Source organism: Trachypithecus francoisi, unplaced genomic scaffold (assembly GCF_009764315.1).
Source record: "Trachypithecus francoisi isolate TF-2019V2 unplaced genomic scaffold, Tfra_2.0 Lachesis_group12, whole genome shotgun sequence".
NCBI classification, from domain to species: domain Eukaryota; kingdom Metazoa; phylum Chordata; class Mammalia; order Primates; family Cercopithecidae; genus Trachypithecus; species Trachypithecus francoisi.
The window spans coordinates 81,722,803-81,749,773 of NW_022681457.1; the positions used below are offsets into that span (position 1 = coordinate 81,722,803).

Consider the following 26,971-nt stretch of genomic DNA (forward strand, 5'->3'; position numbering starts at 1 on the left):
CCTTCTTTAACTCACTGTCTTTATCTCCAGCTACACCCTGACATGTGCCTTCTGACAAGCAAGCTTGCTGTTTTCCAACATGTGATAAATGCTTCCCGCCTGTCTTGCTTTAGTAATATCCTTAACTATATATTCATAATCTCCATAATTGTATCACTAACAATACCTTATACATTTTTATGTCATTTGAACTTTATAAAGATGGAGCCCATTGTACATAATTCCCAATGATTCCCTTTTTTACTCAACATTAGCTTTTGAGTCTAGCAGACATCTGTGGTGGCCCACAACACCTCAGAGACATAAACAACAGCGAGAAGAGTCAAGACAAAATGCTCCAGCCTTGCACCTTCAGCTCTGAGCTGTATTCGATGTGATTCCTCCGAGTGTTCCTGATGGGATTGAGCACAGTGGTTCATAGTGGTAGGTAGTTCTAGGCCGGGCGCGGTGGCTCAAGCCTGTAATCCCAGCACTTTGGGAGGCCGAGACGGGTGGATCACGAGGTCAGGAGATCGAGACCATCCTGGCTAACACGGTGAAACGCCGTCTCTACTAAAAAATACAAAAAACTAGCCGGGCGAGGTGGCGGGCGCCTGTAGTCCCAGCTACATGGGAGGCTGAGGCAGGAGAATGGCGTGAACCCGGGAGGCAGAGCTTGCAGTGAGCTGAGATCCGGCCACTGCACTCCAGCCTGGGCAACAGAGCGAGACTCCGTCTCAAAAAAAAACAAACAAACAAACAAACAAAAAAAAAACCATAGTGGTATGTAGTTCCATACTGCACCTTTTATTGACTTTTCTTCCTTTTTTGCTCACTCCCATTTCTGTTTCCTGAATACACTCTTGAACTGAAGGACTTGTCTCACACCTCACACTCTGTTCTGGGGGTGTACAAATTAAGACACTGAAATTAATCCAGGTTGTTTCACCTGGATAGTCATTCACTGCTATATAGTAGACCATTATATAAATCTACCAACAGTTTCTCTTGTCCCTTAATGATAGAAATGTGGTTGTTTCCAGGCTTTTGCTTTTATAAACAGTACTGCCCTGCACATTCTTGATAGATATTTCCTGCTCATATGTGCAAGAATTTCTCTAGAGCACCAGTTCTTAATGTGTGGTCCACGAACCCTGGGAGTCCCTGAGGCCCTATCAGCCAGGTTAAAACTACATTCATCATAATAAAGATGTTATTTCCCTTTTTCATGGTGTTGACATTTTCAAGGACACTGCAAAAGCAATAGTGGGTAAAACAGCTAGCACAAATCAGCAAGTGGCACTAAACTGTAGTAGAAGTTACACATTTTATTAAATCTCAACTCTTAGATACACATTTTTTTAATACTTTGTGTGACAAAATGGGAAGGATGCATAAACAGTTACGCTGCGTATCAAACTATGATGACTTTCTCGAGGAAAAAACTTTAAGTGATTGTGAGCTGAAGTAATCACTTGACTCACGGAGCACCATTCTTACCTGAAAGTACAGCTGAAAGACAAAGTATCATTATTCAGCCTTGGGTACTTGCCAGGCATTTTCTCCAGATGAGTCAAGTGCACCTGTCACTTCAAGAAAAGCAGTTGACAGTGTTTGTTGTCAATGAGAAAATTCAATCTTTTGAGCAAAAATTAGAATTTTGGAAAATTTTTATCTGCTGTTATGGGCTTGATACCCTCACAATAGCAAAAGGCTTTTCAGATGAGATTGGTATTGATATTAAGAAATGTGATTTTTTGGCCAGGCACGGTGTCTCACGCCTGTAATCCTAGCACTTTGGGAGGCCGAGGTGCAGATCACAAGGTCAGGAGATCGAGATCATCCTGGCTAATACGGTGTAACCTCATCTCTCTAAAAATACAAAAAATTAGCTGGGCATGGTGGCACATGTCTGTAGTCCCAGCTACTCGGGAGGCTGAGGCAGGAGAACGGCGTGAAACTGGGAGGCAGAGCTTGCAGTGAGCGGAGATCGCGCCGGTGCACTCCAGCCTGGGTGACAGAGCGAGACTCTGTCTCAAAATAAATAAATAAATAAATGTGATTTTTTGATGTTGCATAATGAAATGTGTCAACATTTAGAAGATTTGTGTAACTCAGTGACCCAGCAATTTCCAAATGATCAATGGATGTGTTGACAAAACCCTGCATGGGTAAAACATTCATTCAAAACACAAGAAAAAACTGTGAGTGTTGCTGTAATAGAGTATAAAAAGGTCAGTGCTATGGTTTCAGATTTCATGTCATAACTAAGCCTTAAAAAACTTCCACTTGCTGAGTTTTGATGTCTTATCAAAGAATATCCATGATTATCTGAAAAAGCTATTGAAATGCTCCTTTTCCAGTTGCATACACTTCAACCACAAAACATACTGCAGCAGATTGAAAGATATAGCTGGCTTGAGAATACAGCTGTCTTCTATTAAGCCAGACATCTAAAATATTTATAGCCATTAAAAAGAATAAAATCCCATCATTCAAAGTGACATGGATGGAACTAGAAAACATTATGTTAAGTGAAATAAGCCAGGCACAAAAAGTTAAACACCACACATTCTCACTCATAGTTAGATGTTTAAAAAAAAAGAAAAACTTAATCTCATAGAAGCGAAAAGCAGAATAGAGGTTACTAGAGGCTGGAGAGGGAAGGGAAGGATAGGGAGAGATTTCTTCAATAACACAAAATTACACCTAGGTAGGAGGAACAACTTCTAGTGTTTTGTAGCACTGTAGGATGACCATAGTTAGCAATAATATATTATGTAGTTTCAAATAAAGAAGAAAGGATATTGAATGTTCCCAAAACACAAAAATGATAAATGTTTGAGATGATGAATATGATCATTACCCTGATCTGATCACTACACATTGTATATATCAAAATATTACTCTGTACCGTATGTGTCAATTAAAAATTAATTAGGGCAGGGCATGGTGGCTTATGCCTGTAATCCCAGCAATTTGGGAGGCTGAGCTAGGCGGGTCACCTGAGATCAGGAATTCAAGACCATCCTGGGCAACATTGCAAAATCCTGTCTCTACTAAAAATACAAAAATTACCCAGGCATCGTGGCACACGCTTATAATCCCAGCTACTCAGGAGGCTGAGGCACAAGAATTGCTTGAATCTGGGAGGTGGAGTTTGCAGTGAGCCGAGATCACACCACACACTCCAGCCTGGGCAATAGAGTGAGACTCCATCTTAAAAAAAAAAAAAAAAATTAATTAGTTAATTTTTTAAAAACTATTTATATAAAGCAGTGCTACACTTCTCAGTAATATTTTTGTATCAAAAAAGTTGCTTTTCATAAATACATGTTTTGTTGATAGTAATTTGTGTATTATTTTTATTTTTAAAAGAAGTAATAATTATATTTAATTTTTCTCAGTTTTCACTTTTTTTTTTTAGAGCTAGGGTCTAGCTCTGTTGCCCAGGCTGGAGTGCAAAGGCACAATCATAGCTTACTGCAGCCTTGAACTCCTAGGCTTAAGTGATCCTCTTGCCTCAGTCTCCCTAGTAGCTAGGACTACAGGTGCATGCCACCAAGCCCAGCTATTTTTAAAAATGTTTTTGTAGAGATGAGGTCTCACTATGTTGCCCAGGCTGGTCTCAAACTCCTGGCCTAAAGTAATCCTCACACCTTGGCCTCCCGAAATGCTGGATTACAGGCATGAGCCCCCACACCTAGTCATGTTTTCATTTTTAACATGGAAAATTTCAAAAAATATAACTCATAAACTGAAGCTCTCTGAGGTCCTCAATAATTTTGCGTTCCTGAGAATATATACCTAGAAGTGATATTGCCAGGTTATAGATAATACTAAATTGTTTTCCAAAGTACTTGTACCAATTTATAACTTGTCATAATTAATATTTTTACTGCTTTCTCAAGAAACATTTTATCAGTCTAAATCACATCATAAAATGAGTTTCTTATCTGAAATGTGGTTTTTAGACTTCTAACTCTATGAGTGAGAAAAATAGCTGCAGACATAGACAAAGATATCATTCTTAACCATAATCCCAGAATCTAGTAATAATCACTATAACTTTTCTGGTCTATATGCTTCCTGACTTAAAGAGGGAGACAGCTCTGGATTTCCAGTTAAATAAACATGGCTCATTGAACACAAATGCTTATCTCTGTTACCTCCCAAAATGAACTAAAATGACAATCTTGGAGTGCAAAAGGAAAAGCCTATAAAGACAAACTGCAATAGAGATGTCTGGTTTTTTTTTTTTTTTTTTTTGAGACGGAGTCTTGCTCTGTTGCCCTGGCTAGAGTGCAGTGGCCGGATCTCAGCTCACTGCAAGCTCCGCCTCCAGGGTTTACGCCATTCTCCTGCCTCAGCCTCCCGAGTAGCTGGGACTACAGGCGCCCGCCACCTCGCCCGGCTAGTTTTTTGTATTTTTAGTAGAGACGGGGTTTCACCGTGTTAGCCAGGATGGTCTCGATCTCCTGACCTCGTGATCCGCCCGTCTCAGCCTCCCAAAGTGCTGGGATTACAGGCTTGAGCCACCGCGCCTGGCCAGAGATGTCAATACATGTTTTTAATGAAGGAAAGCAGAGGGCTGACTAGTAACAGATCTAGGAAAAACTGAACTCTAACCCAGGTGCCTGCAGAGCGAGGCAGGATTGGGGGAAACATCAGGTAAAGGGCTCCTGACATCAACTCTTGACATCAGCAAGAAGAAAGCTGATTCTCAACTGAGAACCTTCCAGGCTTGGGATGGGAGGGACCAGGGCCTGGCTCTACCTTATGGGGTTGTTGTAAGGATTCCATTAGCTAAAACATGCAAAATACTTAAACATACAAAATACTTAAAATAAGGGCTGATACTCAATGGTATCTGTTATTGTCTGAGTTTTCCTCCAACTTGAAAGCCAGAGATCAAAATAAACAACAGAGACAATCTAGGAAGCAGAAGAAAACAGCAGAAAATTACAATTGGAATCCTCAGAAATATGAAATAAGAGAAGATCCTGAATCCACAACATAAGAGCAAGAGGCTACCCAAAAGGAAAGTCAGGGATCAAAGAAATACTCTTGGAAATTAACATTTTTGTAGCAGAAATGAAAAAATTCAATAGAAGAACCAGGAAATACAGCTCAGGAAAATCTCTTGTAAAGCAGAATAAACAAAACCAGGAAATGGAACATGAAGAAAAATTTAAAAACAGGGAAACTGACTGGGTATGGCAGCTCAGGCCTGTAATCCAAGCACTTTGGGAAGCTGAGACAGGAGGATCACTTGAAGCCAGGAGTTCAAGTCCAGCCTGGCCAACATAGGGAGACCTTGTCTCTATTTGTTAAAAAAAAAAAAAAAAATAGAGAAACTGATCACAGAGAAAGTTTCCCAGAATTGAAGACTATGTTTCCCGATTGAAAGGGGCCACTGAGTGCTTAGCATAATGAATGAAAAATACTTACAGGATGGTTTATTATGAACGTTCAGAACATCAAGGATAAAGGAGAAAAATATCCTAAAAGCTTCCAAAAACAAATTAACAAACAAAATATATGGGACGTAACAGAAGTCAGAATAGATTAGTCACCTCAAGAGTAGCCACATGAGAAGCTGGATGATAATGAATCAATGCCGTTAAACTTCTGAGGGAAAATAATTTCCAACGTGGAAATCTGTCACTCAAGGATGAAAGAAAATAAAGTCATTTTTAGACAAGCAAGGACTCAAAAATTTACCTTCCATGAACCCCTTCTGGGGAGTTAGTGGAGAATGTACTCCTCGAAAATGAGAGAATAAACCAAGAACAGAAAAACATAAGCTTCAGTGAACAGGGGATTTGACACAGAAGAAACAAGAAGAGAATCCCCAGAATGTGGTTAGGTTCCTAACCCCAGGATGAGAGCTGTGAAGCAAGGCCAAGCAGAGGAGTTTGGAGCAGAGAGAGGATGAGTCTAAGGAGGGATGTTGCCAAGAAAAAAAAAAAAAAGACACTGGTAAATGACCTGGTTCATGTGACCAGATCAAGAGATATTTTATAGCTCTAATGGAGAGTTTGTGAAAGAGTTAACAATAGATGCATAGACAGCTGGGTATGGTGCCTCACATCTGTAGTACCAGCTACCCAGGGGCTGAAGCGGGAGGATCCCTTGAGCCCATCTCTAAAAATAAAAAATAAACAATGGATGCATAGATCATTAAGCAAATAAAAAAATAGACAATTTTTGGCTCTAGAAAAAATGTTATTCAATAAAGTGAATATAATCTTAGTATGTTATATACCTCAACTGTAAAAATATTCTAGTTATATTACTATAAACTCTTGGTAGTCATTCAACAAACCAAGAAATTCTGCAGACTGGCCAAGAGTCCACTGGTAGACACAAAAGAGACAGACAAAGCACAAACTCATGGAAAGAATAGAGAGGGGACTTTGATAGGTAGTGTTGGGAACAGCCCCCCAAAATTTGGCCATAAACTGGCCCCAAAACTGGCCATAAACAAAATCTCTGCAGCAATGTAACATGTTCATAATGGCCCTAACGCCCACGCTGGAAGGTTGTGGGTTTACGGGAATGAAGGCAAGGAACACCTGGACAGCCCAGGGCGGAAAACCCCTTAAAGGCATTCTTAAGCCACAAACAATAGCATGAGCGACCTGTGCCTTAAGGGCATGTTCCTGCTGCAGTTAACTAGCTCAACCTATTCCTTTAATTCAGCCCATCCCTCTGTTTCCCTTAAGGGATACTTTTAATTAATTTAATATCTATAGAAACAATGCTAATGACTGGCTTGCTGTTAATAAGTATGTGGGTAAATCTCTGTTTGGGGCTGTCAGCTCTGAAGGCTGTAAGACCCCTGATTTCCCACTTCACACCTCTATATTTCTGTGTGTGTGTCTTTAATTCGTCTAGCGCTGCTGGGTTGGGGTCTCCCTGACTGAGCTGGTCTCGGCAAGTGGCGTCCATTCATGGGGGTTCGAATCCAGGTCGAAGGGTCACCGGAGCACCAGTTGGAACCGAAAACTAGCTGGAGGATACCCGTGTACTCTTTTTTTTTTTTTTGAGACAGAGTCTCCCTCTGCCGCCCAGGCTGGAGTGCAGTGGCCGGATCTCAGCTCACTGCAAGCTCCGCCTCCCGGGTTCACGCCATTCTCCTGCCTCAGCCTCCCGAGTAGCTGGGACTACAGGCGTCCATCACGTCACCCGGCTAGTTTTTTGTATTTTTTAGTAGAGACGGGGTTTCACCGTTAGCCAGGATGGTCTCGATCTCCTGACCTTGTGATCCGCCCATCTCGGCCTCCCAAAGTGCTGGGATTACAGGCTTGAGCCACCGCGCCCGGCCTAACCCGTGTACTCTTAAAGCAATCCCCGTGGTGAGTAAGAAGGGGAGCTCACACGCATCAGTGTAACAATGCGACAGGTATGGGGTCTGGTTCGTTTCACCTTGGAACTTTTTCACACTGATCATGAGGAGGAACAAGAGTATAGCAAAGTAACAGAAGAGGTTACAGAGATTGTTTATTTGCCAGCTAAAGCTAAAGCGGCAAAGGAAGGAGAGATTCATCCCTACCCTTCTGCACCCCCTCCTTATTATTTTGAAGAAAATGACCCTCCAGATCTTTCTTTTCCCGAGGACACTGGGCAAAAAGTAGTTGCCCCAGTGACTATTTGAGCAGTGCCTCAAACGACGGTTCTTAGTTCTATTCAGGCAGGAATTCCGCAAGCTAGACTAGACAGTGATTTAGAGGCTTGGCAGTTCCCTGTTAGAATACACCCCCCAGATCAACAGGGAAATATTATAGCTACATTTTAGCCTTTTCTTTTTAAATTACTCAAAGAATTAAAACAAGCAATAAGTCAGTATGGATCAGGTTCTTCTTTTATAATGAGACTGTTAAAGAATGTTACTGTTTCCAGTCAGATGATTCCTACTGACTGGGACGCTCTTACTTGAGCTTGTCTAACTCCTGCTCAGTTCTTACAATTTAAAATTTGGTGGGCAGATGAAGCTTCCATTCAGGCTGCTCACAATGCCCAGGCCCAACCTCGAATTAATATAATTGCAGATCAACTTTTGGGGGTTGGCGGCTGGGCTGGTTTAGATGTATAACTGGTCATGCAGGATGATGCCATAGAACTGCTTAGAGGAGTGTGCGTTAGAGTTTGGGAAAAAATCACTTCAGGTGGAGAACAATACCCTTCCTTTAGTGCTATAAAACAGGGACCAAGGGAACCATATGTTGATTTTATAGCTCAGTTACGGAAGTCTCTTAAAAAGATGATTGCAGATTTGGCTGCTCAGGATATAGTGCTGCAGTTATTAGCTTTTGACAATGCGAATCCCGATTGCCAGGCTGCTCTGCGACCTATCAGAGGGAAAGCACATTTAGTTGATTATATCAAGGCCTGTGATGGTATTGGAGGTAATCTGCATAAAGCTACTTTGTTGGCACAGGCAATGGCAGGACTAAGAGTGGATAAAGGAAATACTCCATTTCTTGGAGCTTGTTTTAACTGTGGGAAGCATGGTCATACTAAAACAAGAATGTAGAAAAAATCAGTGAGTCAGGCCGCCAGATAGGGGAGAAAAGAAAATTCTTAAGCCTGAAATATGTCCAAAATGTAAAAAAGTAAAACATTGAGCTAAACAGTGTCACTCTAAGGTTGATAAAGAAGGGAATCTGATTTCGGGAAATGCCATGAGGGGCCTGTCCCGGGCCCCATTCTAAACCAGGGCATTTCTAGCTCAGGCCATTCCCTCACCCCGTACAATGTCTGTCCCCCGCCACAGCCGGTAGTGTCACAATAGATTTATGCTGCACAAAAGCAGTGAGCCTTCTGCCTGGGGAACCCCTGTAAAAGGTCCCAGTAGGAGTCTGTGGACCCTTGCCAGCAGGTATAATAGGATTACTTTTAGGAAGGTCTAGTTTGAGTTTAAAAGGGGTACAAATACATACAAGAGTCATTGATTCCAATTACAATGGGGAAATTCAAATTGTGATATCTACTTCTGTTCCCTGGAAAGCAGAGCCAGGAGAGCACATAGCACAGCTCCTGATTGTGCCATATGTGGGAATGGGGAAAAGTGAAATTAAACGAACAGGAGGATTTGGAAGCACAAATAAACAAGGCAAAGCAGCTTATTGGGTAAATCAAATTACTGATAAATGTCCTACCTGTGAAATAACTATTCAAGGAAAGAAATTTAAAGGTTTGATAGATACAGGAGCGGACATTTCAATCATTTCTCTACAGCACTGGCCGTCCGTCCTTGTGGCCAATTCAACCCGCTCGATTTAACGTCATTGGAGTTGGTAAAGCCGCTAAAGTATATCAAAGTAGTTATATTTTGCATTGTGAGGGGCCCGATGGACAACCTGGGACTATTCAACCAATTATAACTTCTGTACCTATAAATTTATTGGGAAGAGATTTATTACAACAATGGGGAGCACAAGTTCTAATTCTGGAACAATTATATAGCCCTCAAAGTCAACATATGATGCATGAAATGGCGTATGTCCCTGGTATGGGACTAGAAAAAAATTTGCAAGGTTTGAAAGAACCGCTTCAAGTGGAAAAACAAAGTTCCCGCCAAAGATTAAGAAATAATTTTTAATGGCGGTCATTGTTAAGCCTCTAGAACCTATAACTTTAAAATGGTTAACAGATAAGACAATTTGGATAGAACAATGGCTGCTAAGTAAAGAAAAACTGGAGGCTTTAGAGAAATTAGTTGCTGAACAATTAGAAAATGGGCACATAGCTCCAACATTTTCCCCTTGGAATTCTCCAGTTTTCCTAATTAAGAAAAAATCAGGTAAACGGAGAATGTTAACTGATTTAAGAGCCATCAATTCAGTTATGCAATCTGTGGGAGCATTACAGCCAGCATTGCCTTCTACTGCTGTAATTCCAAAAAATTGGCCTTTAATAGTTAAATTGGTCTAAATAGATTTTAAAAACTCTTTCTTTACTATCCCTTTAGCTGAGCAAGACTGTGAATGGTTTGCATTTACAATTCCCGCAGTAAACAACCTGCAACCCGCTAAGCATTTTCATTGTTTTACAGATGGATCTAGTAATGGTAAAACTTCTTATTCTGGCTCAAAAAGTAAAGTTTTCCAGACGTCCTATATTCAGTTCAAAAAGCAGAGCTTGTAGCTGTAATTGAGGTATTGACCTTTTTTGATATGCCTATTAATGTGATTTCTGATTCTTCATACATGGTTACACAGTTAATTGTGTAATTCACACAGTTAATTGAAAATGCTCAGTTACGATTTCATACAAACAACTGATGACTTTATTTACCCAATTGCCGACAGCAGTTAGGAGTAGAATGCGTCCTTTTTACATTACTCACATTAGAGCTCATACACCTCTTCCAGGACCTTTGACTGAAGGGAATCAAATGGCTGATCGCCTAGTTGCTAATGCAATATCTAATGCTAGACACTTTCACAATTTAACCCATGTTATTGCCTCTACCTCAAACGCAGATACAGCATTACAGCATTACCTGGAAAGAAGCTAAAGTTATTATCCAGAGATGCCCAACTTGACAAATGGTACATTCCTCATCTTTTACAGGAGGAGTTAATCCTCAAGGACTGGAACTTAACTCTATTTGGCAAATGGATGTCACGTATGTTCCTTCGTTTAGGAGACTAGCTTATGTACACATATGTGTGGACATCTTTTCTCACTTTGTCTGGGCTACATGCCAAACAGAAGAGTCTTCTGCCTGTGGTAAACGTTGTCTTTTGCAGTGTTTTGCGGTGATGGGCATTCCAGCTTCTATTAAAACAGATAATGCCCCAGGCTATACTAGCCAAGCTCTAGCTACATTTTTCTCTATGTGGAATATTAAACACATTGCTGGTGTCCCATACAATTCTCAAGGACAAGCCATAGTGGAAAGAATGAATCTCTCCCTAAAACAGCAGTTGCAAAAGCAGAAAGGGAGAGACAGAGAATATGGAAATCCACAAATGTAACTGAACCTAGCATTATTAACTTTAAATTTTTTGAGCCTGCCCAAAGGCCAGATGTTATCAGCAGCTGAACAGCATCTACAGAAAGCAGCTGCAAAGACAGAAACAGAGAAACTGATTTGGTGGAGAGATCCAATAATAAAAAGTTAGGAAATAGGTAAAATAATAACTTAGGGTAGAGGTTATGCTTGTATTTCTCCAGGCCAAAATCAACAGCTGATTTGGATACCATCAAGACACCTGAAACCTCATCATGAGCCAGATGCTGAGGAAGAGATTCCGGGAGGATCCCGAGTACCCCCCAGTTGCAGCCATGTCGAGACTGGCGCTGAGGAGGACCCCAGCTGTCACGAGCAACACCCGTCGAACACAGCCACTCACCTGGGGACAGATCAAGAAGCTGTCACAGATGGCGGAAGAAAACCTGAGGAGAGCAGGACAACCAGTCACAATGAGTAATTTAATGGTAGCTGTGACAGCAGTTATCACCACTGTTGTGAGTATTCCTTCAATAAGAGCTGGAAATAATGCCTGGATACAATCACTATGACACAGTTACACATGCTTTCTGATCTCAGTATTTACCATAATAAATCTGCTCCTATAATTGAGGCATACCACCCTCAAAAACCTATTTGTAAACAGGATTGGACCCAGTTTGAAAAAATGAACGTACTTGTCTAGGAAGATTGCTTTGCAGAACAGGCAGAGGTGCTGCACAACGACTCCTATGGAATCATTATTAATTGGTCCCCTAAGGGGATGTTTAGCTTGAATTACACCTCTCAGTCTGCATGCCACAGTCATACTATGTTCAGATGATCTCAACAAAATGGTCAGATGGTAGAAATGATAAGAAGTATGGCAAATGTTCCTATTATCTGGAACCATGGCGATATAGTGGCACCTCAACCTCAAATGATATGGCCCGCTCTAGGAGCTTAACATAAGGATTTAAAATTAAAAGAACAAATATTTAAAGCATCCCAGGCACACTTGACCTTAATTCCAGGAACTGGAGTGCTTAAAGGAGCTGAAAATGGATAAAAATACTTGGAAGCTCTGTGATTTCAGTGATGATTGTGCTTTTAATTTATGTTGTCTTTGTGTAGTCTGCAGATGCGGATCCTGACTCCTGCGAGAAGTAGGACTTTGTCACTGTGACAAAGTTGCCCTTGCTTTTATCCCTTTGCAAATCAAAGAAGGGAGACATGTTGGGTACAGGCCCGCAAAAATCTGGCCATAAACTGGCCCCAAAACTGGCCATAAACTAAATCTCTGCAGCAATGTAACATGTTCATAATGGCATTAACGCCCACGCTGGAAGGTTGTGGGTTTACGGGAATGAGGGCAAGGAACACCTGGCCAGCCCAGGGCGGAAAACCCCTTAAAGGCATTCTTAAGCCACAAACAATAGCATGAGCTATCTGTGCCTTAAGAGCATGTTCCTGCTGCAGTTAACTAGCTCAACCTCTTCCTTTAATTCAGCCCATCCCTCCGTTTCCCATTAGGGATACTTTTAGTTAATGTAATATCTATAGAAACAATGCTAATGACCGGTTTGCTGTTAATAAATATGTGGGTAAATCTCTGTTTGAGGTTGTCAGCTCTGAAGGCTGTGAGACCCCTGATTTCCCATGTCACACCTCTATATTTCTGTGTGTGTATCTTTAATTCCTCTAGCGCCACTGGGTTAGGGTCTCCCTGACTGAGCTGGTCTCAGCGGTTCAGCCTCAACTTTCACTCCCTCCTGGCTCCAACCTTCACCTTCCCGATAAAGAATGAGTCCCAAACTGGTATCTCCAGTTCTATGCTTTTCTGGAGTCTTGTAATTGCTCAGTGGACAATTCTTCTTGCCTATTGCCACTTGAAGCATAATCTATCTCTTTCTCTCTCTAGGTCCCTCTCTTAAACACATGCGTGCGCACAAACACACACACACACACACACCTAACTTATCCTTTCTCACCCTTTCCCAAACCAACTCATCACACCTTTTCCACTTTCAGCAGTGCCTCAATGGCACCACTACTTTTCCAGTCTTCCATGTGGCTTTTCCACTCCTCCATTCCCTATAGCTGGTCTGTTTTTAGCTGGCTTTTTAAAGGCTTCTAAAGGTCCTGCCCTGTCTCCAGCTGTAATCTAGTTCATAGCTTATATCAACGTTATAAACTATACCATGTGACACAAATGTAAAACACCAGTACTACGTCAAGATTTCTGAAATAGACTCTGGCTTGGTTACTTTTATTAATAATAATTGAATCAGCATTTGTATAGGGTTTTTAAAAAGACATTTATTGTACTTTCCTCTGATTGCTAAAGTATGAACGTTTACTGTGGAAATTCTGGGAAAGCTGGGTGCGATTGCTCACATCTGTAATCCCAGCATTCTGGGAGGCTGAGGCAGGAGTATCGCTTGAGCTCAGGATTTCCAGATCACCCTGGGAAACATAGCGACACCCCGTCTCTACAAAAAAATTAAAAACATTAGCCAGGCATGATGGTGTGTGCCCATAGTCCCAGATACTTTGGAGGCTGAGGTGGGAGAATTGCTTGAGCCCAGGTTACAGTGACTCATGATCACATCACTGCACTCCAGCCTGAGTGACAGAGCAAGACCCCATCTATTTTTTAAATATTAAATAAATAAAAAATAAACATTGTGCAGCAGATCTCTAGAACTTTTTCACCTTACAAACCTAAAATTCTATGTCCTTTAAACAATTCCTCTTTTCCCTCTCTCCTAGCCACTGGCAGTCACCATTCTACTTTCTGTTTCTTAGACTTTGACTGCTTTAGATATTTCACATGAATGGAAACATGCAGTATTTGTCTTTTTGGGGGGTTGTGTTCACTTTTAAAGCTTTTGATACCTAGTACTAAACTGACCTCCAGAAAGGCTGTCAACGATTTACAGTTTGACTAGAAGTGTGTGTCCATCTGGGCTGAGTTCATTGCTTGCTTAGCATCTATCAATTGTTTCAATTCTTGCCATTTTGATAGAGGTACAAATAGTGGACTCAAACATGGTTTTACTTTGGATAAGGCCATTGTCCTATGAATCCTGGCTGAAATACTTGCTCCAGCACTTAGGAGCTGTGTGACCCGGGACAACTCACTAAACTTTTGAGTGCTTCTGTTCCCTTATGTGTAAATGGAGATAATAATATACACATATACATTCTAGACATTTATTATGAGGAATTAGTTAATAAATGTGAAGCTGTAAGAACAGTGCCTGGAACACAGTAAGCCCAAATGTAAGGTAGCCATTGTCATTTTTGTCAATCCTTGCTAATGTGATACATTGGAAATGACAGTCAGCTATTTTAATTTACATGTCCTCGGCAATCAGTTGAACGTGAATATTCTCTGTATTTATACTGACTATTGGTACTTCTGTCAAGATTTCCTTTTTCAAAGCACTGTGGCAAACCGGATCTCACTTGATCCTCCCAATAAACTCATGAATGAAGAAGGTGGCAATCACCAATCCCCACTTTTCGAATTAAGAAATTGAGGCTCGGAATTCGAATTCTGCGCAATTCCAATTCCAGGATTCAGATCTGACCCTCTAAAACCTAGCAGCTGTTGCATAAAATATAACGGTGAAAAAGCTTTTGTTAGCGGTAACCACCACCCACCTACCCCGACCTGGCTCCGCCCTTGCCCCGCCCCTCCCGCTACGCGGTTTTCCAGCTATCCTCTCTGCGCACGCGCGGCCGTTCCTGCGGGCGGAAGCCTCCTGGGGCTCGGCCCTCCGCCCCTCCCCCCGGCGCGTGGCCCCGCCCAGGACGAGGGGCGGCGGGCGCGCAGTGCTGGGTCCAGTGGTGGAGAGAAGGCGAGGATTACCCCCCGGAGGCGTTGTCTGCGACTCGGCGGAGGCTCCAACTTCCAGCGGGGCGGTCGGGAAAGGTACCGACTCCCGAGCCCCTCTGTCGGCGGCTCCAGCGGCCGCCATTTTCCTCCAGAAAAGGGAAGAGGGCGGGAGGCGGGGGCCGTCCCCTGGGGCCGGGCGGGCCGGGGCGGAGTCGGGGGCCGGGCGGCGGAGGGCGGGCCCGGGCGGCGGTGGGGCCCGGCCCCCAGGCCTCAGGGGAGGCTGCTGCGGCAGAGTTAGGCCGGCCGCGGTGGGAAAACCGTGGGCGTCCCCTGGACCTCAGCGTCCCATTAGGACGTTTCCGCGCTGGGTGCCGCACGCCGCAGAGGGGGCAACGCTTTCACAGGGGTCTTCGCATTCCACCCGCACACAGCAGCTCCTGGAGGGAGGCCAGGACACTATTAACCCATTTTGCAGACAGAAAACTAAGGCTCAGAGTGGGGAGGAGACTTGCCCAGGGACACCCAGCGAGGTTGTGGCGTTGGGACTCGATTCCTACTCCGCCACCTGCAGCGCCCTTGCCACCAGACCACTCTGCCTCACCTGGCAAAGGATGGGGCGGAGCTAAAGGATTAGTTAGAGGAGTGACTGGCAGGTTTGTTTTTGTTTTTTTTTTTAGAGCTGCCTTTTTCTATACCACCCGGATCAGAGCCTCCTAAGAAATACCCAGAAGTCAAGCCATGGATCCACCTGCACGTAAAGAAAAAACCAAAGTTAAAGAACCTGTCAGCAGAGTTGAGAAGGCCAAACAGAAATCAGCCCAGCAGGAGCTGAAGCAGAGACAAAGAGCAGAGGTGAGATTAAGGCGGAGGCTCTGTATGCCTGTAGTCTACTGGAGATGATGCTGGAATAGAGAAATAGCAGAAAGAACTGACAGCGATCCCTGCTTGCCTTCAGGCAGGATGGGTGTTCTCCCAGATTTAGAGGGGAAAACACTGAGGTTCAGAATGGTGAGGTGGCAGCCCAGAATCACATGCCAAGTTAGTGTCAGAACCCCAGCCTGGTGTGGAGCTTTTGTGGTAGAGACCAAAGGGAAGGAAGAAAGGAAAAAAAAAAGTGGTATGTAAGGGGAAAGAAGGAGTCAGAATGAGGGAGAGCGTGCAAGTGTCAGACACCCCCAGTACAGATGTTCTGGATTTGGTGCAGAAAGAAGCTACTCATGCCAGGTAGAGGCCCAAGCCAGTGTGTTCCTTTGTTCTCTCAACGATTACAATCAATTTGAGAATAAAAAGCTTTAAACTTTACACTGCCAATATTGAGCCACATACAGACATGAGTATTTTATTTTAGTATTTAATGTCAGGGAAAAGCTTGCTGGTCTCTTTTTCCCTCTTTGTTTTGTTTATTTATCTGTCTGTTTTGTCCATTTCCTGTCTTACATCCTTTTACCTTCCCATGGACAACTACTTTTTTTTATACTCTTACATTCAAATATATTAATAGAGATCTTTGAACAATATACAATAGTATTTTAAATTTTTACATTAATAAAATTCCTGCATTTTATTTTGCATTTTGCTTACATTGTTTTTTTAAGAACTGTTCATGCTAATATAAGAATCTAGTTTATTCTCATTAATTTTTATAGTAGTCTATTTTATGCATCCATTTTAGTACATTTATTCATTCTTACAGGGATGCACATTTAAATTATAGTATTTTTTGCTATTACAAACATTGCTGTAGTGAAAAGCTTTTAGATGTCTCCTATGGCACTTGCCTTAGAATTTCTATAGGGTATTTAACTAGAAAAATTACTGGGTACATTCTCAGTTTTACTAGACATTGCCACATTGCTTTTTTTTTTTTTTTTGAGATGGAGTCTCACTCTGTGACCCAGGCCAGAGTGCAGTGGCGCAATCTTGGCTCACTGCAACCTCTGCCTCCCAGGTTCAAGCAATTCTCCTGCCTCAGCCTCCCGAGTAGCTGGGATTATAGGCATGCGTCACCACGCCTGGCTAATTTTTGTATTTTTAGTAGAGACGAGGTTTCACCATGTTGGCCAGGCTGGTCTGGAACTCCTGACCTCAAGTGAGCTGCTCACCTCGGCCTCCCAAAGTGCTGGGATTACAGGTGTGAGCCACGGCGCCCAGCCTGCCAAATTGCTTTCAAAGGAATTGTATACATTTGCACTCCCACTAGCAGTGAAAGAGGATTCTCATTCCTCATTTTTTTGCTAACACTTGATATTGTCAATTTTTTTTTTTTTTTGAGATGGAGTCTCACTCTGTCGCCCAGGCTGGAGTGCAGTGGTGTGATCTTGGCTCACTGCAAACTCTGCGTCCTGGGTTTGCGCCATTCTCCTGCCTCAGCATCCCAAGTAGCTAGGACTACAGGTGCCCGCCACCACGCCCGGCTAATTTTTTTTGTATTTTTGAATTGGGGTTTCACCATGTTAGCCTGGATGATCTCAATCTCCTGACCTTGTGATCCACCCACCTCGGCCTCCCAAAGTGCTGGGATTACAGGCATGAGCCACTGTGCCCGGCCGATATTGTTAACTTTTAATTTTTGTTAATCTGATTGATTCATTAAATATTGGCCAGGTGCAGTGGCTCACGCCTGTAATCCCAGCACTTTGTGAGGCTGAGGTGGATGGATCACAAGGTCAAGAGATTGAGACCATCCTGGCCAACATGGTGAAACCCTATCTCTACCAAACATACAAAAATTAGCTGGGCGTGGTGGCACGCACCTGTAGTCCCAGCTACATGGGAGGCTGAGGCAGGAGAATTGCTTGAACCCAGGAGACGGAGGTTGCCAAGATCACACCACTGCAGTCTAGCCTGGGCAACAGAGCTAGACTCTGTCTCAAAAAAAAAAAAAAATTGAACTGCTAGTATGTGCCAGGTACTGTTCTAGGAATTTGAGTCACATGATGATAAAGCAGAAAAGAATCCCTGCCTTCATGGATCTTGCATTCCAGCAAGGGGAGGCAGTAAACATAATAAGTAAACTTACTAGTGCATTTGAAGGTAATATGTAAACTGAAATCTACCTTTGGATTAAGGCAGACCACCTGAGAGCTGTGGTCCTTTACCTTCCCATTCCCACCTGGATCCAAGTCCCCAGATGATGTGACTGCATTGTGCTTTGGTGAACAATATGAGGGTTGCTATAAGGAACAGCCCTGAAGCAAGAGAACAGAAGCTACAGATAAGAAAACCATTGATCAGAGAAATGGTGATAGAGCCAAGGGAGCTCTCACTGGAAGAACAGAGCTATCTACACTTCTGTGTACGACAAATGCTCTGGGAAATGGAGAACCAGTTGCCAGCCCATATGTGGTTACTTCACACCAATCAAAAGTGACTGTGGAGAGCACCCCCAATTTGGAAAAGCAAATGAAAATGGAGTATCTGTTCAGAACGAAAATTTTGAAGACATTATAAATTTACCCATTGGTTCAAAACAATCCAGATTAGATGTCACCAACAGTTAAGAGCCCAGAAATTCCTTTGAATCCAATTTTGGCCTTTGACGATGAAGGTAGATGGTGTTCAAACACACAGAATGCAGAAGTTAAATCAGTATTTTTTATGAAGAACCAAAGTCAAAATTTAATGAGAATTTCTACAATTAATGGAATTCCTTTCATGCTGTAAAAAAGTATCCCCTCTTCCAATTTTCTAAAGATTTCTTGACTATCATTTTGAACAGATTTATTAAAACTAGCTAAAGACAACAGACAGGATAGCTTTTCTAATAATTTTCATCAGTAGAAAAAAAAAATACTCCTTATTCTTCAGTACTTTAAAATGGCTTTTTCCAGTGTGCTCCTTGTTAGCAAATTAGTATTTTTCTGCATTTTTTAAAAGACAAGAGCATTTGGCTATAAAATGATTGACTAGGTATCAGGGAAAACCCCACCCCCAATATTTAACATGGGTTCTTTTCTATTTCCCTAAGAGTCTCGACTGGTCTGAGAAATAAAGGGAAAGAGTACAAAAGCGAAATTTTAAAGCTGGATGTCTGGGGAGACATCACATATCAGCAGGTTCCATGATGCTTCCTGAGCCGTAAAATCAGCAAGTTTTTATTAGTGATTTTCAAAAGGGGAAGGAGTGTGCGAATAGGGTGTGGGTCACAGAGATCACATACTTCACAAGGTAATAAAATAACACAAAGCAGATGGAGGCAGGGCGAGATCACAGGACCACAGGCTAGGGTGAAATTAAAATTGCTAATGAAGTTTTGGGCACGCATTGTCATTGATAACATCTTAATCAGGAGACAGGGTTTGAGAGCAGACAACCTGTCTGACCAAAATTTATTAGGTGGGAACTTGTCCTAATAAGCCTGGGAGCGCTACAGAAGACGGGGCTTATTTCATCCCTTGGGCTTCGACCGTAAAAGATGGCCACCTCCAAGGGGCCCGTTCATAGACCTCTCCTCAGGGGCGCATTCTCTTTCTCAGGGATGTTCCTTGCTGAGAAAAAGAATTCAGCGATATTTCTCCTATTTGCTTTTGAAAGAAGAGAAATATGACTCTGTTCTGTCCGGCTCACCAGCAGTCAGAGTCCAAGGCCATCTCCCTTATTTCCTGAACATTGCTGTTATCCTGTTCTCTTTTCAAGGTGCCCAGATTTCATATTGTTCAAACACACATGCTCTACAAACAATTTGTGCAGTTAACGCAATCATCACAGGGTTCTGAGGTGACATATATCCTCCTCAGCTTACGAAGATGACGGGATTAAGAGATTAAAGTAAAGACAGGCATAGGAGATCACAAGGGTATTGATTGGGGAAGTGATAGTGTCTGTGAAATCTTCACAATTTATATTCAGAGATTGCAGTAAAGACGGGCATAAGAAATTATAAAAGTTAATTTGGGGAACTAATAAATGTCCATGAAATCTTCACAATTTATATTCTTCTGCCATGGCTTCAGCAGATCCCTCCGTTCAGGGTCCCTGACTTCCCGCAACAACTAGGATTGACTAGGCATGATTTTTTTTTCACGTAAATAGTTTGGTCTTAAAGTTTAACAGCTTAAAATTGGCAAAAAAAAAAAAAACTTGCCTTTTACCAAATACTTGAAAAGTAAGTACCTCTTTGCTACAAGTAGAATGAATAGGGGAAAGTTTAAGCCTGTTTTTTAAAAAATATTATTGTAAAGAGCTCTATTTGTAGAAGCAAATTATAGGCAGATTACCAGGTTCTTATAAATACAAACTTGTACATGGACATTCTGCAAACCCAGCTGTCACATTCTTGCAACTCCTTTTGCAAAAGGATACTGAGAGGTTTTAAAATGTGAAAAAACATTATTTTTTCAGAGCAAGAAAATAATTTACTGTTATCTTAAATAATGTATAAAGTTTTTCCAGATAAACTAATCAAATACGTTAGAACAATGTGACAACATTGCAAATTTGTTATTAGATGCATTCCTTCTAATGGTACCAGGGGAGGATGTTACTGATGAATCAAGTCTGTTTCTGAAGTCTGTATGTTGCTGCTGTCCCCAGTGATGGTGGGACTTATCTCTGCTCTACCTGATCACAAATTATGTTGGGGGAAATAAAGATTTAATATTTCATTAAATTAAAAAAAAATTTGGTTTTGCTCATTTAAGAGCAACAAGAAAATGGTGGCATGTTGACTGTGTTTGGCTGCAGGGCACGGACCTTCATGGAAGTCCTCGCTCCACAGGGCATACACCAGCTTTTCACCTTTCATTCTTATTCTTCACTTTTGCTGCTGAGCCTAGCTGTACAAATTTGCGCTTTCATTTGCTAATGTAAATTCAATTTATTTTACCATTTTAGAGACTACTAATGATTAAATGTAGGAGAGGGCACACGTTTTTATGTGGAATGTTAAAAGATAAATTTGTACCACTCTGGCCGGGCGCGGTGGCTCAAGCCTGTAATCCCAGCACTTTGGGAGGCCGAGACGGGCGGATCACGAGGTCAGGAGATCGAGACCATCCTGGCTAATACGGTGAAACCCCGTCTCTACTAAAAATTACAAAAAAAAACTAGCCGGGCGACGAGGCGGGCGCCTGTAGTCCCAGCTACTCGGGAGGCTGAGGCAGGAGAATGGCGTGAACCCGGGAGGCGGAGCTTGCAGTGAGCTGAGAGCTGGCCACTGCACTCCAGCCTGGGCGGCAGAGCCAGACTCCGTCTCAAAAAAAAAAAAAAAAAAAAAAAAAAAAAATTTGTACCACTCTAATGTGCTGGATGGTTAAACTGCTAGGTAGAATGAGAGACTTCCTCTATTGTACTCTTTTTTAAATCCAAGCATATGGTCTTTAGTAACAGCTTGTTAACTTGTTAAAACATTAATTTGGGGTTTTTCCCTATTAGTTGTCTATGTACACATAGTAATTATGTTAAAATCCATTTTAAAAAAACCAGCCCTGTGAAACCGTCCTCTGTGCATATTGTAAGGATAGATGTTGAGGACATTGTTCATGTCCTTATTGACAACCTTCTGTAAAGTTCTACAGGTTAAATTTATTTGTCTGACTTCAAATCTCAGCTCCTCCATAAATCCCAGTTCTTTCCATGTGACATTGGACAAGATACTTAACCTCTCTGAACCCCCAGTTCATCAATCCCTCCTTGGTAAAATGAGGATAACATCTACCTCAGAAGACCATTAAAAGGAATGGAAATACCATTTGTAAAGCCTATAGCGCAGTACTTGGCAGAGGAAGCATTTGATAAATGGCAGTGATTATGATCAGGAATAATCTTGTGTTTCCAAGCAGGCAGCCTGCTTTTATTGTGTGGATTCTAAGTTGAACAACTGCTGAGTTCCTGTTGACCTGCTGAAATGCAACATTGCTGCACTCAAGCAGCAGCTGGCCCGTGGAGCTCTTGAGATGTGCTAGGACCGAGCCAAGCTACACATGCATAGCCACATATAGTCCTCACACCAGGGCTCCACAGCAGGAGTTATTGTGACTCCCATTTAACCTTGGTTAATCCGATACGTAAAATATATGACCTTGTGAGGTAGGCAGTATTTATCCTCACTTTAAAGTGATGTGAGTAGAGTACTGTAGTTAATGAGGGGCAGGCGTGTGGTCTAAACATCTTCTGACCTTTGTCTGTTGCTTTTTGCCTTGCCCCCTACAGCTGCCTTGCTGTTTTTTTCTGTTGGGTTGGTGGTTGGTATTTTTGTTTTGTTTTGAGATGGAGTCTCTGTCACCCAGGCTGGAGTGCAGGGGCACGATCTCGACTCAGTGCAACCTCCACCTCCCAGGTTCAAGCAGTTCTCTTGTATCAGCCTCCTGAGTAGCTGGGATTACAGGCACCTGCCACCATATTTTTAGTAGAGATGGGTTTTCACCATGTTGGTCAGGCTAGTCTCGAACTCCTGACCTCAAGTGATCCCCACTCCTCGGCCTCCCAAAGTGCTGGGATTACATGTTTGAGTGACTGCACCCATCCTGTTTTTTTGTTGTTGTTGTTATTTTTGTTTTAGTCTTTATTGCCTGGAATGTAATGCAACAAGACCCTTTGTGGGGAGGAAGAGAAAGTTTCTATTCAATTCTGCAGATGTCAGATTCCAAAAAGTTAGATGTGAAGGAGAGATGTGGGAGGTGAATGGGAATGGAAGGCGCATCGGCAGTGGAAGCACCGTTTGACACTGCTGGGGTCTGTTTCCTTCTTGACCGAAAGTCATTCTTTGGTCTGGACACTCTGACCCATTTTGAGTCTCCTCTTTCTCCTGCCATCTTGCCTCCTTGATCTGAAGGTCTCTTTAATATGCCTGTCAGTCCCTAGCACAGTAATGTGCAGATTACAAATGCTAGTAAATACTTACTGAATGAAGCAAGTGGAGGTTTTAAAACATATATATATGTGAATCCGGGCATGGTGGCTCATGCCTGTAATCCCAGCACTTTGGGAGGCCGAGGTGGGTGGATCACAAGGTCAGGAGATCAAGACCATCCTGGCCAACATGGTGAAACCCGTCTCTACTAAAATACAAAAAAATTAGCCAGGCATGGTGGTGCACACCTGTAGTCCTAGCTACTCAGGAGGCTGAGGCAAGGGAATCGCTTGAACCCGGAGCTGGAGGTTGCAGTGAGCCAAGATCGTATCATTGCATTCCAGCTTGATGACAGAGCAAGACTCCACTCACACACGCACGCGCACACACACACACAAATTATATTTAATATATAAATATATATTATACATATTTAATATATAAAATATATATTTATATATATTTGTGTGTGTGTTAAAAGTATATTTATATAATGTGTGTGTGCAGTTTCATAAAACACCCAACTATAGAACATGACCAGTAACTGGGAAGCTTTGCGTACCCCTTTTCTGTTCGTGTACCTCACCCTTCCCACCAGCAGTACCCTCTTTGCTGTATTTTATGCTAATCATTCTTGCTGTTCTATGTTAATTTACTGTCTATGTACTTCTAAATAATATTTTGTGGTGTAACAATATATTGTTTTGCATGTGTCTGAACTTTCATATATGTTATTGTGACGGGTTCTCTTCACTCGGCTTTTTTTTTAACCATTCAATTTTATTTATTTTTATTATGGTAAAATATACATAAAATTTACCAGTTTTGTCAGCCACATTCTGTGTTGCAAGAATCATTTGCGGTAGTGTTGTAACAGTTTTCATCACTGTGCAGAATTCCATTTTTCTTAAAGATGACGGGATCATTCAAGCTTTCTAGTCAGTTTGGATCATTTTACTTTTCCTAGGAACTTGTTTCATTTAGATTGTCAAATGTGTTAACACGGAGTTCATAATGTTTTATTTTAATTTCTGTTATGTCAGTAGTTAAGTCTTCTTTCTAGTTCCTAATAATGTTTATTTGTGCCCACTCCCTTTTTTTTTTTTTTTTTTTTTTGAGACGGAGTGTTGCTCTGTCGCCCCGGCTGGAGTGCAGCGATGCGATCTTGGCTCACTGCAAGCTCCGCCTCCTGGGTTCATGCCATTCTCCTGCCTTAGCCTCCCGAGTAGCTGGGACTACAGGCGCCCGCCACCACGCCCGGCTAATTTTTTGTATTTTTAGTAGAGACGGAGTTTAACCGTGTTAGCCAGGATGGTCTCCATCTCCTGACGTCGTGATCTGCCCGCCTCGGCCCCTGAAGTGCTGGGATTACAGGCGTGAGCCACCGCGCCCGGCCGCCCACTCCCTTTTTATGTTGATCTGTCATGTCAGAGGTTTGCAAGGTTTTTTTTTAGTATTTTCAAATAACCATCTTGCAGTCTTGGTGATCCTCTCTATTGTAGGTTTGGTTGCTTTTTCATTCGTTTCTGCTCTTATTTTGTATTTTCTATTTGTCCTACTTCTAAGTTTCATTTTTTCCCCCTTCCTTGTCTTTTCAATTAATCAAGTTATAGCTCCTCTACACACACACATTCTCGCTCTCTTTCATATTTTTCTTCTACAAATTAGGAAGTTTTGTGATCTGTTTCTGTTCTTTAGTGGGTGGATTAAGGATAAAGAAAGGTGAGGAATAAGGTGTAGTTACCCTGCCTTTCACCTGAGGATGTCTCTTGCCATCTTCTTTCCATCACCACTGCCTGCTGTAGGCGATATTCCCATGACCTCCTTTCTGGACTGTTGTAACAGATGTCTCCTAAAGCACAGATAGAATTACGTTGCTTATAGCTGGGCACAGTGACTCACGCCTGTAATCCCAGCACTTTGGGAGGCCGAGGTAGGAGGATCACATGAGGCCAGGAGTTGGAGACCAGTCTGGTCAACATGGTAAAACCTCGTCTCTACTAAAAACAAAAATTAGCTGGGTTTGGTGGCGGTCACCTGTAATCCCAGCTACTTGGGAGGCTCATGCTGGAGAATTGCTTGAACTTGGGAGGCAGAGGTTGCAGTGAGCCGAGATCACACCACTGCACTCCAGCCTGGGCAACAGAGCAAAACTGTGTCTGAAATAGATACATATATAGCTTACATATAAGCTATATATACATACATATATAGTATATAGATAAGCTATACATACATATATGTATAGGCTATATGTATACATATATACACATACATAGGCTATATACATGTATATAGATAGGAATATATAGCATAGATTATATACATATATACTATATAGTGTATAGATAAGCTATATATACTACATAGTACATATATAGCTTATATATACTATATGTATATATGTATATAGCTTATCTATAGTATATATACATATAGTATATATGTGTATATATAAGCTATACATGCATATGTGTATATATACTATATGTAGCCTATAGTATATATAGCCTATGTATAGTATATATACATACTATTAGTATATACGTTGGGAGGCTGAGGTGGGAAGATCTGTCATGTCAGAGGTTTGCAAGTATACCATATACTATATATACTGTACATATATATACTCTATATACACACACACCATATATATAGTATATATAGTTAGTATATATAGCTATATAGTGCATATAGCTTATATGTATACTATATGTAGGCTATATATTGTATATATACTATTATTATATATATACACACACACTTTGGGAGGCCAGGGCAGGAGGATCTGTCAGGTCAGAGGTTTGCAAGTATACTATATACTCTTAGTATATATAGCTATAGAGTATATATAGCTTATATATTATATATACTCTACTTATATAAGCTATATATACTAAACATAGTGTATATATACTATATATATATTCACATTGTTCCCCTGCACACTTATCTTTGCTGGCTCTCCAGAATCTGCCAGGTAAAATCCAGATTCCTTGGCATGGCATTTAAGACCCCAACATAATTTTCTTGCTTTCTTCAGCTCCCCAACCCCTACTCTATGATATCCTTCATATTGGCATACTTGAAGTTTCCAGAACAGACCCTATACTTTTCCATTACATTTATTTACACATAATATCCTCCCCCACCACCTATCATGTCCCATGATAGATTTTAAGCTGAGATGGCCCATTTTGCAGCCTTACAGAACTAGACCAGAAGATATTTGTGGATAAATCTATCTTCCTGTATGTAACTTCTGCTTCACTGGTTCCTCCATCTGAATTGGCCACATGCTTGCTGAAAAGACTTGTTTTCTTCTTAAGGGATCCTACTAATCCCTGAAAGACCAAATCAAGCCACATGCATCACTGCTGCTTTCTTGATTCTCCAGATGGAACTAATATCTAACTTTCCTATTCCCAGATCACTGTCCCTGCATTACCACTACTGGTGAAATTCTGGTATTTTCAGAAGGCACCACCTGTTATGTCAGAAGATGCGTTGTGCAGCTGCTTCCATTGCTAACAGATGTATCTCTTTCTCTCATTCAGATCTATGCCCTCAACAGAGTCATGACAGAACTGGAGCAGCAGCAGTTTGATGAGTTCTGTAAACAGATGCAGCCTCCTGGAGAATGAGCTCCCCAGGTTCAAACCAGATGGGACCCTGAGAGCTTTGTTTGACAGGGTGTTGCCAGTTTTAAGCTGCGATGGCCCATTTGGAGCCTTACAGAACTAGGCCAGAAGACATTTGTGGATAAATCTGAACTCACTTCCTATGTGTAACTTCTACTTCACTGGTTCCTCCAATCTGAATTGGCCGCATGCTTGCTGAAGAGACTTGTTTTCTTCTTCGAAGACAGTGGTTTTTGTTTTTTGTTTTTTTTAAAGAAAACACACAAAAAAACCTTTTTCTATTGTTTGAGAAAAATCAGTATTTCTTATGAAACTATATCTTCTCCAAAAATACAAATAAAATACTAATAAAATGTTTATTTACTGATACTTTAGCAAGTGCCTAGCCATAGAAAATGGAATACAAAGTAATGTAATAGGTAAGAAAAGTTGAGGTGAGCAGAACGCACCCTCTCTCCTTCAGGAGCTTGGCAGAGAGGAGAGAAAGAACATGACTGCTTCCAGTTTTCATTCTTCCTGGAGCTAAAACTGCAGACCCTGCTGATCTCTAGTTTGTAGTCACACAGATGTAAATATGTGACCCCTTTACTCCCAGATGAGTCACTAGTCAAGGTTAGAGGCCTGAAGCTAGGATTTCCTCACCGGTGATTGTGGAGAGCTAGCAGCAGGCTTGCATCAACAGCAAGAGGGGAGTGCAGATGCTTTTTGTTTTTTGTTTTGTTGGCTGCCTTATCAGACCTAGAAATGGATTTATG

At 41.8% G+C, this 26,971-nt stretch overlaps 2 protein-coding genes and 1 long non-coding RNA gene across 7 annotated transcripts in view; 2 read left to right on the forward strand and 1 right to left on the reverse strand.

The window, feature by feature from the left end:
• ERMAP (erythroblast membrane associated protein (Scianna blood group)) overlaps positions 1–15,167 on the reverse strand; it is a 33,665-nt gene extending 18,498 nt beyond the window's left edge. For 2 of the 4 annotated variants that reach the window (XM_033226819.1, XM_033226817.1), the window contains exon 1: positions 14,820–15,167. The gene's annotated coding sequence lies outside the window, so the exon portion shown is untranslated. Of the gene's footprint in view, positions 1–349; positions 432–14,819 lie in introns of those variants that run through there. The other 2 variants (XM_033226820.1, XM_033226818.1) reach the window with 1 other exon arrangement.
• LOC117092754 lies at positions 79–12,285 on the forward strand. The gene is made up of 3 exons (XR_004440900.1): positions 79–423; positions 11,167–11,460; positions 12,084–12,285. It is a non-coding gene; the product is annotated as an uncharacterized LOC117092754 (long non-coding RNA).
• Positions 14,680–26,573, forward strand: SVBP (small vasohibin binding protein). Of its 2 annotated transcripts, none has more exons than XM_033226830.1 (3): positions 14,680–14,882; positions 15,464–15,638; positions 26,133–26,573. In XM_033226830.1, the coding sequence occupies exons 2-3, from the start codon at positions 15,525–15,527 to the stop codon at positions 26,217–26,219; spliced, it is 201 nt and encodes a 66-aa protein (XP_033082721.1). In that variant the 5' UTR covers positions 14,680–14,882; positions 15,464–15,524; the 3' UTR covers positions 26,220–26,573. The 2 variants fall into 2 exon arrangements, with proteins under 2 accessions (XP_033082721.1, XP_033082720.1); XM_033226829.1 differs by having other exon boundaries at positions 14,682–14,882; positions 15,489–15,638.
• Positions 26,574–26,971: the final 398 nt, after the last annotated feature.

Excerpts from the sequence above, each read along its gene's own strand:
- SVBP (XM_033226830.1), top strand. The coding sequence starts at position 15,525 with ATGGATCCACCTGCACGTAAAGAAAAAACCAAAGTTAAAGAACCTGTC. Across the intron at positions 15,639-26,132 it reads AGCAGAGACAAAGAGCAGAG|ATCTATGCCCTCAACAGAGT; the intron begins GTGAGATTAAGG and ends TCTCTCATTCAG.